Source organism: Crinia signifera, chromosome 4 (genome assembly GCF_055691185.1).
Source record: "Crinia signifera chromosome 4, ASM5569118v1, whole genome shotgun sequence".
In the NCBI taxonomy this organism is placed as follows: Eukaryota; Metazoa; Chordata; class Amphibia; order Anura; family Myobatrachidae; genus Crinia; species Crinia signifera.
In genome coordinates, this window is record NC_139220.1 from 301,577,516 (window position 1) to 301,589,940 (window position 12,425).

At 46.4% G+C, this 12,425-nt stretch overlaps 1 protein-coding gene across 1 annotated transcript in view; it reads left to right on the forward strand.

Annotated features, from left to right (window-relative positions):
• Positions 1-5,588, forward strand: part of WDR83OS (WD repeat domain 83 opposite strand) — an 18,298-nt gene extending 12,710 nt beyond the window's left edge. Inside the window, exons 2-4 of the mRNA XM_083185284.1 lie at positions 1,743-1,848; positions 3,623-3,720; positions 5,411-5,588. Coding sequence (XP_083041410.1) covers positions 1,743-1,848; positions 3,623-3,720; positions 5,411-5,477 — 271 coding nt within the window. The 3' untranslated portion in view covers positions 5,478-5,588. The remainder of the gene's footprint in view (positions 1-1,742; positions 1,849-3,622; positions 3,721-5,410) is intronic.
• The last annotated feature ends 6,837 nt before the right edge of the window (positions 5,589-12,425 follow it).

A 12,425-nucleotide genomic window follows, 5' to 3' on the forward strand; every position in this document is an offset into this window, starting at 1 on the left:
TATCTCTTTGAATTCACTGGGGGTCAAGTATCCCTTCATCTGGGATCTAGTGAAGGGTGGGGGGCATTTGAGTTAAGGAAAGGCTAAGGGCCACATTTACTAAGCTTGAAACGTGAAAAACCACAAGCCAATCAGCTCCTGACTGCCATGTTACAGGCTAGGTTTGAAAAAATGGGAGTTAGGAGCTGACTCTGGTGGGTTATTACTCTCCATTTTATCACTTTTCAGGGCTTTGTACATCTGGCCCTAGGAGTGATGGAGGCCATTGCTAAAATGTAATCTTATTTATAGCATACATTGTGTAGTCATATACATCACCGCTAGCCCTTGCTGGAGGTGGTGAGTGGTAGGCCTACATAAAGGCAGCCCTAGTTGGCATATGTAGAGGTAGCCCTGCCTAATTGGAGGTGGCGAGAGGTAGGTCTACATAGAGACAGCCCTAGTTGGAGGTGGCAGGAGGTAGGTCTACGTAGATGTAGCCTTAGTTTGAGGTGGTGAGAGGTAGGTCCATGTAGATATAGCCTTAGTTTGAGGTGGTGAGAGGTAGGTCTAAATAGAGACAGCCCTAGTTGGAGGTAGGTCTACGTAGGTGTAGCCTTAGTTTGAGGTGCTGAAAGGTAGGTCCATGTAGATGTAGCCTTAGTTTGAGGTGCTGAGAGGTAGGCCTACACAGATACAGCCCTAGTTAGTCTAGATAACTACATGTACTACATATATAGCAAGCTGAGCTTGTCTCCCATGTAGTTTTCACTGTCTCATCTTGCACTATTGTCAATATATTGTAGACCACCTGAAATGTAGATATATGGTGTGGACCCTACCAGAAGTAGGGATGGCCATTGATGATTGAAAATCATTGATGGTTTATGGCCGATGTTGAATACTTTTGCTATGAATGGGGGAGAACCAGATGGTTTCCCTCCATCGGTGACACAGCAAAACAATGTTTTGCTTTTTTTCCCCCAAAGTGCATGGGTACGGAGAATAGCCCCACCCCCGACACCTATTAAGCCCTGCCCATGTGTCTTCCCTCCATCGATGGCACAGCAAAACAATGCTCTGTGGGGTTTTTTCCAGCACGGACCATAGCTCCGCCCCCGACACCCGTGAAGCCTCGCCCCTGTTTTTTGATTGGCCCACAGGCCAATCAGACAAGCACATCGATTACAACGGCAACGATGGCCATCCCTAATACAGGGAAGTTCCTCCGTAGTGTAAGGCAGATTTTATGTTGAAGCTAGTGAGTGGAGATGTGGAGAATTATTATCCATTTAGCAAATGATGTGTAAGGAAATGTCACCGTGTACATGTCGCCCTCTGTGAGCCCACGTCCCTCCGTTCTGACAGCAGGGATAAGAAATAAATACAGCTCTGAAGGCCGGTGGCAGTTATTCTGAGGGAAAACTTTGCAGATTTCAAGGCTCCAGTGAATTAATCTCTGTGTACGGACCAACTTCCTGCCATGTTACATATCCGTGTTCTGTATGATTCATCCACGGGTCTGATTTATTCTGGATTATCTCTTTTCGGCTCTATCGCTGACATCAAGCTGTGTGTGTGATTTTTCCATGTGAAATACATGGAAATGGTACATTGATACTGCACGCTAAATTTGGTGATGCCATCTTTGTCCTGTGCCTCCATTTTCCTTCTCGTCCAATCCCCCCCCAACATAACTGTACACCTGTTCTATTTGGGGGTTTTGCAAATATACTAAGTTACATTTCTCTATACATCCACAGGTACAAACCTCCCACCTCTGAGAGCTCCCCGACACTGGATGACCCAACCCCGGATTACATGAACCTTTTGGGTATGATATTCAGTATGTGCGGCCTGATGCTGAAGGTGAGGATCGTAGGCTAGTGATTGGACCTTTGCTGTGGACACCTAGTTCTCAGGGCTGTATTATATGACTACATTTACATTCAGGCTTATTGCCATGGGCGTTATAACAATCACCGCAACCTACCAATGTCCTTTTCTCCAGCTGTGACCGCCATGAGTTGTAGGATTCCTGTGCAGTGATGAGGCGGCCATTTTGTAGCCGTGTTTGTGCGAGTGGGCTAGAACGCTTGTATGTATCGCTTTGCAGAACGTTTATAACGCATGTATGGGTTCTAGGTGTATTCTTCACTAAAAGTTTACACTCTGTGGATTTTCCAGTGTGTTAACTATTAACTGATGGCATTGTACATTGTGACATTTCCCAAAGGTACTTTTTTAGAGTGAAATCTCCATATTGTTTATAGACTGATGGCAAAGGGCGTATTGATTTACTATATATACAGAGGATGCTGCCGGATTCCGGCGCCGGCCCAATGTACTGGAGAATTCTCTGGCAATCTCCTAAAATATGAATTCTTTCATCTCTGAAGGTGCCCATACACGGTGCGATTGCTGGGTTGCGATGAGATGCGCGCTCCCTTGACACATCTCATCGCACAGCTTAAAAAGTATGTAACATAACATGCATAGTAACATGCGCTGCACATCCTTTTTTTTTTTATACTAGATTGCATTGCAAAACCTATGCGATCTAGTCCAAATTATATACAATAATTGTACAGTGTATGGGCACCTAAAGAGAGATGTCCGAGCTACATATCCCAGCATACCCTACCACAGTTTTGCTATCGGATTATACTAAAACTGTGGTAGGGCCATACTGGGAAGTGTAGTTCTGCAGCAGCTGAATGGATGCATGTTGAATACCCCTGGCTTAGGAGTTTTCAAATATCTACATATAAGGGGGTAATTCAATTGATGTTGGGGGAGGGGGGTTTTGCATCCGCAAAAAAATATTGGGTTCTGGGATAACTTCCCAAGGAAACTGGTACATTTGACAATGAGATAAAAGGGGCATTAACCCCTTCACTGGTAATCCTGAGAATTTTCTGGGCTATGCCTTAATGCCCAGGCTGGCAAGCCTGGAAAATTCTCGGGATTGCCAGTGATTAGCACCGGGCAGCGCTGCCCGGCTCCCTCTTCACTGCCGCGCCCCGTCTCACCCCGCTGACCCCACCTGCAGCACCGGGTTGCCACATGTAGGGACGGGGCATAGGTGTTTTTGTTTTTGTTTTTTTTGGAGCACGCTCCAGAAAAAGCTTGCCCAGTGGGGAGCGCTCCCTAAATAAAAAAAACACCATTGAAGGGGTCAAAGGCGCCCATACACACTGCGATGTGATATGCGCAGGAGCACACATCACACCAGTTAATCGCAGCACCTTAAAAATTACTCTGGCAAAAAAAGTTAAATTTACCCCCCCACCCCCTGCCCCCCCAGATATAGCTTTCATAGTAGGATGTGAGCCGTCGGCAAAGGTGTTTTCTGCCTTACAGTATGGGATGGTCTCCATCCTTTATCACCACTTGCGATTGGTCACATTCTAGTTTTACATTCAGTACATCTGTGTGACATTAAAGCTGTGCAGGAACATTCCTATACTACCCAGCTGTGATGGCGACGTGCTTACCTGGATTGGCCACTCGGATGGCACCATGGCGGGTTGGCAGCTGTCAGCCCATTGTGTACCTCCGGTTTCGCCATCTTACTGTGACGGGCTGCCTGCAGTGTCCGTCACTGGGAATAACATCTATCTTCTGTTCCCCTGTGTTTCAGCTGAAGTGGTGCGCCTGGATCGCGGTGTACTGCTCCTTCATCAGCTTTGCAAATTCTCGCAGCTCCGAAGACACCAAACAGATGATGAGCAGTTTCATGTGAGTGACTGGGCGGGATGAGGGCTCTGGCGTGCTGTTCCTGGGAGAGGCCAGCAGAGGGAGGCAGTGATGCTAGAGAGCTGGGGCAGCCACTAGCGGGAACGCCATTCAAAAGGCCGATACATTAAAAAAAAGTCAACATGGCCAAAAGGCCGACTCAAGCGAAAGGCCGATAAGAGTTTTGTTTTTCAGTTGTGTCTATGGGCAGTATTCAATGAGAAAATTTGCCGTGTTTTATGGCGAGTTTGTGCTTTTCCCGCGATGGAAGGAGACTTTTACTCTCAAAAAGCGAGCAACCCTATTCAATGTGCACTTCTCGCCGTCTTTCCGACTGATTTTTGCCGTGTCTCTCCATGTAGCAATTCTCCATCTTTTCATGGAGAAGTGGAATGTGAACCTTTTAAATAAAAGTTTTTTTGTTTTAATTTTGGTGTAAAAAAACAGGAATTTTATTCTGTGAAAGGGCATGTTATTTTTATTCATGTGCTTATAGCACATGAATATATATTTTAATTAAAAAAAAAATATTTTTTAAATTTTTTCTTTTACACAGAGCAGCCAGCAGGGGGCTGGGAGCAGAGCCGCTCATTAGATATTCATATATTCACTGCACCCGATCATTACATATGCACGATCGGGAGCAGTGACTATACCCGGTCCCCTGCTGGCTCTGGGGGGGGGGGGGGGGGCAGCTTGTGCTGCCTGGGTCCCGGGGAGCCCTCTTCCCCTCCACATGCATTCTGGGGCAGGCAGGGAGACTTCAATCTCCCTGCCTTCCACCGTCCCACGGCTCCCTGCCGCGGACGCTCGTCCGCTGCAGGGGTTAAGATTCGCCGCGAGGGGCAACTTGCCCCTCCGACATTGAATACAGGGAGAGCGAGTGGCAGCCAGCCCTCCGGAAAACAGGATTTGCTGCACACGGCTATATTTTATATTGAATACTGCCCTATGTCGACAGACACTGTATACTCGTACCGTGTCCCCTCGCATGGTGAACGTACTATTATCCACTTCCCCTTTTTTTTTTGTGAGGGGAAAAAAAAATGTGAGAAACTCATTGACTTTTTCCATTTGTCAAACTTTCCACTGTCTACCAATAGTGGTCGATCTTTTGATTGTCGACTTAATGACCGCATCCCCCGCTAGCTACGGTAACAGATAACCACTGATTATAGATAAGGCCTGAAGCATTGGGAGAATGATGACTTGAGCGGTGGGCCAAGGCGCGGCAGCCATATTGCGGCCTGGAGCCTGCACCCAGTACAGTCGCTAGAAGCACTGGTCTAGAAGAGCAATATGCTATAATGAGGCAGTGCTGATGGCCTTGTCTTGCCCCAATTATTGATCCATCCCACAAAGATTTTATTTCATGACCTGGTGTGATTTACCGGTATCTCATGAATATTAATCAAGCTTCCTGAATATTAAGTGCAGCCTCAGTAATGTCAGTAGCTGTTCTTGCTCTGTATGGAAGTAAGCGTCACCTGCACACCTGAATGTGCTATTACACTAGTACTAGCTTCTGGGTCAGGGGCGGCGAGTACGGTGCACAATATTGGCTCTCCTGCCCTGGGAGCTGCATTTATTGGCATCCCTCCGTATCAGTCCCTTATTGGATATTTGTGGATGGGGTTATGTCTGATCTGTTCCCTGGAAATAACTAACATCTGCATTTTGTTTGTCCCTGTAGGTTATCTATTTCCGCTGTAGTCATGTCCTATCTACAGAACCCACAGCCCATGTCACCGCCGTGGTGACACCGTTCTTCTGCTCAGAAACAGGTCATGGCGCCTGAGATCCGGCGGTGTCACCCCTCTGTCTCCATGTCTCACGGGACTTCTCGTTATTAATAAATATAGTGCTTTTTATGATGTATTTGGAGTGTTTTTATACAGGTGTGTGTGGGGGGGGGGGGGTGTATTCAAGGGGGGGGTCCCAATGTTCCCAATGTTCCCTTGTACCGGACCGCAGGACACATACAAATGTATGTGAAGAACTTTCCATGGTGTGATAGAATAAAGATCATTGACGACGAGTACATTTGTTGAGCAGCGTAGGACGTGCTGCTGTTCTATGTTTCCCATCCGTCCAGTCTATGACTGATACCATGTCAGTGCCCTTACCAAGCCCCGCTCCAGCCAATCCGCAGGTCTTACCGGGCAGCTGTGTATTTACATAGTCCTTTAGAATGAAGCTAGGACCTGACCCTTCTCAGCTCTAGGGATACAGGGGGTAGATGTATGAAGCAGGAGATTAGAGCCCAACCAATGGTGAGCGGACGCGGTACACTGGTACGGTGTCCATGTCGACTTGTGTCAAAAAACGTGAAAAAGTTATGTCGACTTTTTGACTGTTGACCTTCCGATCTTGTCGCCCTATTTCATATGTCCACCTAAGCCCTGTCGACCTTCATAGTGTTGCCCATATCCCCAAAGGGGACTTGGTGTGCAGCTGAGCAATGGACTCCTTGGGGTAAAATTAATAAAGCTTCTACAAAAAAAAAAAAGTGATGTTGCCCATACCAGCCAATCAGATTTTGTCTGTCATTTCTCTATTGCATCCTAAAAAAAAAAATGATGCTTTAGTAAATGTATTTGTTCCGGTCTCTTGTAAAAAAATCTATGATTAGTCTATTAATGATCCACAAGAAACTAGGCGTCCTAGGGAGCGATGATGCTTCAGGTAATAATAATGTTACTTAAACCGTATCTTTCACCTGATAGTTCACATTTCCCTTTACAGCACAATAAATAAGACAAACCTAACAGCGGATATTAGTGAGATGCTGAATAAACAGGAAAATCTATTTTATTATTCTTGTATTTATAAGGCGCCACAAGTGTTTCGCAGCGCCGTACAAAGGAACAGCACAGGGAGACAAAACTTATCATTACAGTAAATAATATAAATAGAGTACAGGTAAAATGAATGCCGCAGTTCAATACACATTACAGCTTAGATGTAAGTAGTGAGGACTTGATCAACATACCACTAGAGGCTGGTGGCCAAAGATGGACGCGGGGTGTTTGAGTATGGGAGAGCTGTGAGTGAAATGTGAAGAGAAGAGGGCCTAGGCGACAGGAGGGAAGAGGGCCCTGCTCTGAAGAGCTTACAATCTAGTAGGAAGGGGCAACAGACAGATTACATGAGGTGCAAGGAGGTGGGTTGATGGCAGGATGTAAGCCGGCAGAGACGGTCAATGCATGTGGCAGGGGTCAGAGGACCAGCCTCAGGACTAAGTTATGCAGTGGAGGGTATGCTTTGATGAATAGGTGAGTTTTCAGTGCCCGTTTGAAGTTTTGCAAGGCCGGGGAGAGTCTAATGGAGAGAGGGAGTGCGTTCCACTGAAGGGGTGCAGCATGGGAAGCAATGATTTTATATGGGTTCTAGAATTGGAGCTGCAAAGCCAAAGCTCAACCCCCAGATGAATTCTGGGAGATTCTAGGCCAGGCATGGCCAAACTGTGACCCTCCAACTGTTGTAAGAATACACATCCCAGCATGCCTTGCCATAGATTTAACACTCCCTTATAGCAAAACTGTGGCAAGGCATGCTGGGATTTGTAGTTTCACAACATCTGGAGGGCCGCCGTTTGAGGACCCATATTTTAGCATGTCATAATAGCAAAACTGTGGCAAGGCATGATGGGACTTGTAGTTTCACAACAGACAGTTTGGCCATGCCTGTTCTAGGCCCTTATAATTGCACTTCATCTACAGAGAATAGTAAATGAGGGGCGCAGATCAGAAGCTGCTTCAGGCTCTGGTCATGTACGGCAATGAATGTCAGAAAGTCAATCTTGAAAACTTGCACACTGTCGATAAACGTTGGCTATGAATAGTGAGTGAAGGAAAGATCATTTAGCAACTGTACTTGAGGTAAATATAGAGACAGAGTACCGTTTGAGGATATTCTGCAATATGTACTTCGCTCAAGGGATTTAAATCGTATTTCCCATAGATAAACAGATGCCTGAGAACTATACACCCAAACGTCCCCAGGGGATTGCAAAGGAAAAGCAACAACAGACATAACTGGAGTAAATAACCTAATTTGCAATCCAGGTAGGAAATTTAGCTTAAGGGAAGAGTCGTTTTGACAGACAGAGAGAATCTGGGCCGCATTTATAAGAAATATTTGCGGCTAAATCCCCGAAAACACCCGTTTTCGGGGGTTAGCCGCAAATATTAAGCATCCTCCTAATGTATCATGGGACCGCAGCAGGAATCTCCAATCCCTTCTGCGATCTCCCCCTGCAGCGCCTTCGGCCGCATCCCCCATAGGTTTCTATTGGGGATGCGAAGCTGCCTGATGTATCAACATCGTAAATGCGATCAATGATAAATGGGGGCCTAAATCTGTTATAGAACTTGTTACAGGCCTCGACTAGTAATGGTGGCATAATACCATTACTAACACAAAAAAGAATAAGCAGCGCTATTTGTAATATAAAAAAAACAACAAGATTGGTAGATCTGTTACAAGGTTTTATTTAAATTCTAAAAATAGCATATTAACCCCTTGAGTGGTATGCCCGGAAATTTTCCGGGTTCAGCTGCGCTGCCGCAGAGGGCTGTCCCAGAAAATTTCCGAGCATACCACAAATATGAAATGGGGGTACTTATGTAATATCTGGGCTCCCGTTTTTCTTATGAGACCGCGTCCGCTCGCCACACTATATAAAATCAACTCCATGCGTAGTTGGATAGTAGGGGTATGAAAAAATGGGGTGCATTTAACATGGGAGCCCAGATAATACATAAGTACCGAAATGGGTGCGTGCCAGTGGTGTCCAGGTGTGAACCACTGGCGCAGCACCTCTAGAGCCCCCCCCTCCCCTAAGTCATTCTCCCAACCCCCCCATCACCTGTGCTCCGGCGATTGCACATCGGAATTTTGGTTCCAATGTTCGATGTTTAACCCTGCACTGTTGAGGATCCAATGTTTTCTCAACATCGCTACATTTCTCCCCCGATGTTTTTCTCAATTTTCCAATGTTTTTTTCTTTTGTGTGTCACTGTGTGGTGCGGCCACTGCTTTCGGCAGCCAGCTCACTCCTTGTTTTATATCCATTAACAACTTACAAACAGATAAAAACAGTAACACACACCGGGCCAGATGCACTAAGCTTCAAGAGTGATAAAATGGAGAGTGATAAACCACCAGCCAATCAGCTCCTACCTGACATGTCACAGACTGTGTTTAAAAAATGTCAGGCAGGAGCGGATTGGTTGGTGGTTTATCACTCTCCACTCTATCACTTTTGAAGCTTACTGCATATGGCCCTGTGTGTGGTGATGATACAGACTTCAGTTGAGAGAGGAGAAGAGAGAAAAAAAGATTAACTAAAGAGGAAGTGATAACATTAAACGTACTGTATAGTATACTCCTATAGTGCTACAAAATAAGGCCAGTCTTTCAACGTACAGTATGTTCTATGTTGCATTGTATGGACAGTTTTTTTTATTATTTTCTATGTTCAACTTAAGTTATTAGCCTGTTCTTACTGTTATAAATCAAGTTAGAAATGGTACTTTGCAGCCACCACTTACGCTATGCAACTTATGTAGCATACGGCGAGCCGCGAGGGTTATTTTTGGGGTCCACGCCACCATCTATTACCTTTAGTAATGTTGTGGCGAGTGAAGTAGAGCGAGCCACCGAGCCTGAAGCGTGGTGAGCAATTGTGAGGGGACAATCGTAGCGGCTAATGTAACTGGTGTAAACAGTGGCCGCAAAGACACGGAAGTACCTTAAAAATATTCAAAAATAACAGATTGTGAGCTGCTCTAAGTTGCTGCAATAAAGTTTTGCTAGTTAATGCTTCATTTTTTCCCCTCACTATTTTTTTTTATTTCCCTCAAAACATGAATCATATATCCAATGTGTGTGTAAACTGTAAGCCTCCAACAAGATAAACTTAAAACCAATGTTGAAAAACATCATTCAACTTATGTTTTCTTGGCACTTGTGTAGTTTCACGGCGCCAGTATGGCGCCGTGCGTCTGAGTCCCCTTGCGGGGCTCGCTATGCTCGCCACGCTATTTAAAATCAACTCCATGCCAACATGGATAGTGGGGGGTATGAACTATCCATGTTGGCATGGAGTTAAGTTACTTTTTTTTAACATAGTTTGTGGCGAGCGTAGAACCTGGCCGTGAAACTACACAAGTACCTTTTCTTTCGATGTCCCATCCCTACTTCTAACCCTGCTCTTCCAGCTGCCTGCCACCATACTTTTAGTAGCAATTAGGGATGGCCATCGGCTACCGATGTCTCCAAAACATTGATGGTTGGGACCTAGTGCTCGATGTTTTGGGCATCGATAGTGGACGGTCGAATACTTATATGCCATCGATGGATGGCTTCCGATGGTAAAAGTTGGGGGCGCATGCGCGCTGCGTTCACAGCGTCATTGCGTCCAGTGGCGTCGCTGCGGGAGGCCCGCCCCGCCGGGAGGTTCGCCCATGCGCAAAAGAAACTTAAACTGGATTGATGGCTAAAGTTTCTTCTGCGCATGCGCACGGATCCCGGCCGAGCAGGCTGCCCGCAGCGACCTGTCCCATTGCTCTGCACATGCGTGGCTAAGCGATAGCAGGAACCATCGATGGTGTGAGGTAGAATGGTTTATAGCCATCGATGGGGGATGTGCCGATGCCATGTCCATCCCTAGTAGCAATGACGTCGGTGGCAGGCTCAGGGATGTTCGGGGGGGACTGATTGGCTGGCAGTTATATCACTCTCCATGTTATCACTATTTGAAGCTTGATACATCTGTCTCTCTATTTAATTTTTTTCTTTTATCTTATTGTGTCAGTAAATTTCCTGATGGCTAGCACCACGATGCACTATACTGTGTGCAGCAAAGTGGGGTCTGTTTGTAGTGCAGTCCCTGTTTGTAGTGCAGTCCGGCTTATTAGAGATGTGTCGTTCGCGAACGATCCGGTTCTTTTGAACGGATCCATCAAAAGAACGAGCGAGCCGCCGATCCCAAAATGGTGATCCGGATCGGTTTCGCTTAGCATTACATACAATACAATGCACATTGCATTGCTTGAGCTCAGCACTGCCCCCTTTGGCAGCTGAGATATTTTCTTCTAATTGGCTGCTTGTGCTGCTGCTGCTGTTGCTGTGTCACGTGCAGATCTAGATTCTTCTGAATCTGGAAGCCCTGAGGGAGGTCTGGTGACTACACATCAACAGCAGACTATAGCAGAGCAGAGGCATTGGCACTGGCAGGCATTTCAAGATTGCTTCACCTGAGTTCACCAGTAGTATCACAGAAAGGTGTGTAGTAGAAGTATGAACACACAGACACACAGACATAAATTAGGCAGTGCACATGTGTTTTTTTTTTTTTTACTAGATCTGTGTTTGCTGGGCTGTGTAGTACATTTAACTTTAATTTGGAGGGGGAGGGGGCCTTCTTTTAACTTTCATTTGGGGGGGGGGAGGGGGGGCTCGGCAATGAGCAAATTTAGTCTCCCTTGGCAACGAGCAAATTAATACCCCTTTTACACCGCTGCAAAACCCCGGGTCTTCAGCGGGTCAGACCCCTGTCAGCGGCAGTGTAAATGGGACACGCCGTGTCCCTTTACACGGGACTTCTACCCAGGTCCTGGGAACTGGATTGTTCGTCAGACAAGCGTTGGTCAGACAGTCACTAGGTCGACATGCAGAAAGGTCGACATGGGAAAAGGTTGACATGGGAAAAGGTAGACATGGACGTTAGGATGACATGAGGAAGGTCATAAGGTCGACATGGGGTTTTCGCTGTTTTTTGACCCGAATGTCAACACAGTTGACATGGACACAGTTGGAAGTGAGAATCGGACCCTCGCATCGCTCGCAATGCTTTGGGCACAGTGTCTCACTTCGCTCGCCACACTATTATAATCTCACTCCATGCCCTAGTGGAAGGTAGTGCATGAAATACCGCCTGTCGGCACATGTCGGCTCAAAAAACAGTGAAAATCCCCATGTCGACCTTATGACCTGTCGACCTTCCTCATGTTGACCTATAACCATGTCGATCTTGTTCCACGTCGACCTTTCAGCATGTCGATCTAGTGTTGTTGACCTAATGTCGACCTAGATCAGTCGACCAAACGACTATCTATGTTAAGTGCACCACCTAGGTCAGGGTTAGAGAACCTTTGGCCCCAGCTGTTGTTGGACTACACATCCCAGCATTCCCTGCAACAGTGTTATCATGGCCAAATAGCAAATTGTAGCAGGGCATGCTGGGATGTGTAGTCCAACAACAGCTGGAGGGCCAAAGGTTCCCCATCTCTGACCTACGACTTTGCTCTGTTTCTGGACTTCCCTCTTAACGAATGATTGCTATTACCTGTTCTAAACAGGTAAATGGATAAGAAAGGTGTTTCCACACAGGTAATAACAATCAAACATTAAGAGGGAAGTCCAGAAACAGCATTGTGTCCCTCCTGGAAAGGGTCATGTTGGGAGGTATGGTACACTAACTCAAACCATAAATAACTGTCTTTTTTACACAAACTGAGCCGCAGAGCCGCCCAAAGGATCTAGATCTTTTCACTGACCGACCCAGGTCGACCCGGGTCCGCGAAAAGATCCGTTTTGCCCATCTCTACGGCTTATCAGCCTGATCAGCTGCTCCGTCATGTGACCGGCGTCAATCGCGCTGCTTATTGGCTGCCGAAGGCTGGGGGGGCGTGGCTCCGTGG